The sequence below is a fragment of the Bison bison genome, unplaced genomic scaffold (genome assembly GCF_000754665.1).
Source record: "Bison bison bison isolate TAMUID 2011002044 unplaced genomic scaffold, Bison_UMD1.0 scf7180017864456, whole genome shotgun sequence".
In the NCBI taxonomy this organism is placed as follows: Eukaryota; Metazoa; Chordata; class Mammalia; order Artiodactyla; family Bovidae; genus Bison; species Bison bison.
In genome coordinates, this window is record NW_011495018.1 from 26,530,692 (window position 1) to 26,534,236 (window position 3,545).

At 57.7% G+C, this 3,545-nt stretch overlaps 1 protein-coding gene across 1 annotated transcript in view; it reads left to right on the top strand.

Moving 5' to 3' along the window:
• COL17A1 (collagen, type XVII, alpha 1) overlaps window positions 1-3,545 on the top strand; it is a 47,732-nt gene that overhangs the window by 40,382 nt on the left and 3,805 nt on the right. Inside the window, exons 42-50 of the mRNA XM_010859403.1 lie at window positions 70-102; window positions 205-279; window positions 587-637; window positions 1,101-1,226; window positions 1,736-1,873; window positions 2,203-2,271; window positions 2,558-2,677; window positions 3,188-3,277; window positions 3,377-3,487. Of these exons, the coding sequence (XP_010857705.1) occupies window positions 70-102; window positions 205-279; window positions 587-637; window positions 1,101-1,226; window positions 1,736-1,873; window positions 2,203-2,271; window positions 2,558-2,677; window positions 3,188-3,277; window positions 3,377-3,487 (813 nt within the window). The remainder of the gene's footprint in view (window positions 1-69; window positions 103-204; window positions 280-586; window positions 638-1,100; window positions 1,227-1,735; window positions 1,874-2,202; window positions 2,272-2,557; window positions 2,678-3,187; window positions 3,278-3,376; window positions 3,488-3,545) is intronic.

Consider the following 3,545-nt stretch of genomic DNA (forward strand, 5'->3'; position numbering starts at 1 on the left):
GTCTCTGGTGGGGCATGAGGAGAGGGAGGCGGGCACAGCTGACCGTCCCCTCTCTGCTGTGTCCCTCAGGCGAGCGAGGCCTCCCAGGGCTGTCAGGCTCAGGTAAGTGCTGAGCACCGCCGTCCCCCCCGACTGGAGCCTCTCCCCAGAGGCTCTGCTGGAGCCTCTCCCGCCCGCTGACTGCACTGTGTTGTTGGCCTCCAGGCTCCAGTTCTCTTGGACTCAACCTGCAGGGACCACCAGGCCCACCCGGCCCTCAGGGACCCAAGGGTGACAAAGGTCAGTGCAGGCAGTGGAGAGTGGGAACAAGGCTGGCTCCCAGAGCCCAAAGAGAGGGCAAGGACTACTTGCTGGTGCTCCAGCCGTGGGAGGAAGAAGAGGCTGAAGAAAGGAGAGCCTGAGGGAGAAAGGGACGGGGTTGGAGGGATACAGTCTCTGCCCAAGGAAGCTGTGGTATCATTTCAGAAATGAGACTGAGAAACATGGGTCAGTTGTTGAGTCACAATTTGATATAGAGTGGTTGAGCTTAACCAGGGGAGGCTTCCTGGAGGAGGCAATGCAAACAGCTTCTTGTTTTGGATTCCAGGTGATCCCGGAGTCCCAGGGGCTCCTGGCATTCCTGGTGGGCCCTCTCGAGGTAAGAAGCCAAGGTGCCCAAAATTCTCCCCGTCTTCAAGTGAGGTTGATTGTGCCAATAAGGATATTAATTAACTAATTCATTCACGAATCCATGATTCAGTGTTAATGAGGTACTTTCTCTACATGCTAGATTCTGAACTGCCCCTGAGGAGGTTACAAGATAGCAGGGGTGGGAGACAAGGATGCCTGCACGATAAAGATGACTAACAATGCCGATGACAGTGACGGCGAGAACAGAGATCGGGAGCTAGGCGTGCAGGGGTGAGGAGGGCTGTGTGGGCAGTGCGCAGGCTGTCGAAGGAAAGGGAGGACTCAGCCTGGGAGAGCTCCTAGGAGCTCGTTGCCACTGTCCTAGTTCTCCTGAGAAAGACTCTCTCTCCTCAGACTGTGAAGGCATTGCCTGTGCTCTTTGGTTTGACCCCAGAGAGGACAGACCAACTCAGTGGCCTTCTCTCCTGCAGGGGGATCGTCGTCAAGTACCACGTTCATGCAGGGTCCGCCAGGCCCACCAGGGCCCCCCGGGCCTCCAGGCTCCCTCAGCAGCTCTGGCCTGGAGATTCAGCAATACATCTCTGACTACATGCAGAGTGAGTACCCCACATCTGAGTGGGGCAGGATGCGTGTGTATGTGTGTGCACAGGTGTGTGCTAGGTGTGCAGGTCCATGAGCTCCCTAACTCCCACCTTCTCACACCTGCCCACGCACATAGACTTGTACATGGACATAGAGCCCCAGTAGAGGCTCATATACACAAACACTTTTCCATGTGTGCACACACACACACACATTCACCCCTGTGTGCGTGCCCCAGACTGCATCCCTGCACATTCCATGGAGGTGAGGGCGTGATTTCCACACACATGGGCACCAGAGCTTGGTCAGATGTGTCACCGACTGGGGTCTTGCTGGCCCACAGCCCTCAAGATCCACCGGGCCAAGCACAGACTCTGCGTCAGTTTCTCCATCTGTAACAAGGGGGGTCCAGGCTCCCTGCTGGACCTGCCTTGGCCCACGAGTGGGTTAAGTGCTCAGGTCACCTCTGTGGGGGAGACGCGCCCTCTTGGGGACAGGCTTGACTTGCTTTCTTTGTTGGCAGGTGACAGTATCAGGTCTTATCTGTCTGGAGTTCAGGGTCCCCCAGGCCCACCTGGCCCCCCCGGGCCTGTCACCACCATCACCGGTGAGACTTTCAACTACTCAGAGCTGGCCAGCCTCGTCGTGAGCTACTTACAGAGTAAGCCTCTTGCCACCCCTGTGATGACAAGCCTCCTCCCAGGTCCACGGTCATTCCTGGAGCCTCGTCTCTTAATTTGCTGCTTGCTTTGCCCTTTTTGTGAATGTGATGCTCAATATTAAATTCATAGTAATCAGGCTGCTGGATCTAGCTTCCAAAAAAGGTTTGTTCAGATTAAGAAAAATAGAAATTATAAATATCCTGCAAATGCCCCATTCATTCATTTCCCCCCAAGGGAAGCAGCTGGGTGACCAGGCCTTTGATTCTGGAGTTATGAGGGCACTGCTTCAGTACCAGCGAAGCAGGTGACCCGGTTTCCTTCCCCACAGCTTCCGGCTACAACATCGGCACATCCTCCACCTCCATCTCTTCTGAAGACATCCTGGCTGCGCTCCGGCGTGAGTTGCCTGGGGGGGCAGTGGGGGTTGGGGGGCTGAAGGGTGCCCCTCTCTCCTGGCTGACTTATCAGGCACACTTGGCGGTCCCTCGGGCCAAGGAGCCACTCCCGCTTCGCTCCCAGCAGTCAGCTGGACAGAGGGTGTCAGATCTCTCCTGAGGGATGAGTGTAGCAGGTACCCCTTCAGCTACTGGCAGCTTGCCAATGTCCAAGCTCACACATCACTTGGGCCGGTCTGCAAGGAGGCCAAGCTGGCCAGTGGCCCATGGCGCCTCCTCTCCTTTCAGGAGATGATGTGCGTCAGTATCTACAGCAGTACCTGATGCCGCAAGGAGCCGGTGGAGATTGGTTCCTCCAGTCTCTGGATTATGCAGAGCTGAGCAACCGCATCCTCAGCTACATGTCCAGTGAGTGTCTGCACCCCTGGCAAGGGGGGCAGGAGGGCCTGGGTGGGCATGCAGGGGCTAGACATCCCTGACCCTCTCCCACTAGGCTGCACCTAACCCAGAGGAGGGGTGGTATTCAGAGCGGTTCAAACCTGTGCCCCAGAAACAGAGCCTGGCGAGGGAAGCCAGAGCGAGTGCCCCGGGCACTGTTCTGCAAGGACTGTGCACACGACTCACATGCACACTTCTCTAGACACACGCCCACCTTTGCATGCACGCACACATGCACACACCCAGCAGGAGAGCGCTGACCTGCACTCTCCCCAGCCTGAGTCCCTCCTCTGCAGTGTCCTTGCCCAGGATCTCACGCCTGCGTCTCTGCCAGTCTCTCCCTACTGCCCCTCTCACCCCTTTCCCGGCCCCTACTTCCGTTCAAGTGGCTTCCATCTGGCTTCCTCTCCGATATGGTATTTCCACCCTCCCTTCCCTGCCTGACCTGCATCCATCACAACTTGGGATTTCGTTCCTCAGGCACTGGAGTCAGCATCGGGCTTCCTGGCCCCCCGGGGCCCCCAGGCTTGCCGGGCACATCCTATGAGGAGCTCCTCTCCTTGCTCCAAGGTAGGGCTGATCAGGGCCATCTGATCAAGTGCTTCAGGGTGGAGGGCAGAGCCCCTCGGTCCAGGCCTAACTGATCCTTGCTCTTCCTCGGTGTCTCAGGGTCTGAATTCAGAGGTATCGTTGGGCCTCCAGGTCCCCCTGGGCCCCCAGGGCTCCCAGGCAGTTCATGGTCCAGCATCAGCACGGAGGATCTCTCATCCTACCTGCAGAGTAAGGAGTGAGGCAGGCGAGGTGCTCTCAGCCCTGCAGGGGGAGATGTGGCGAGGTG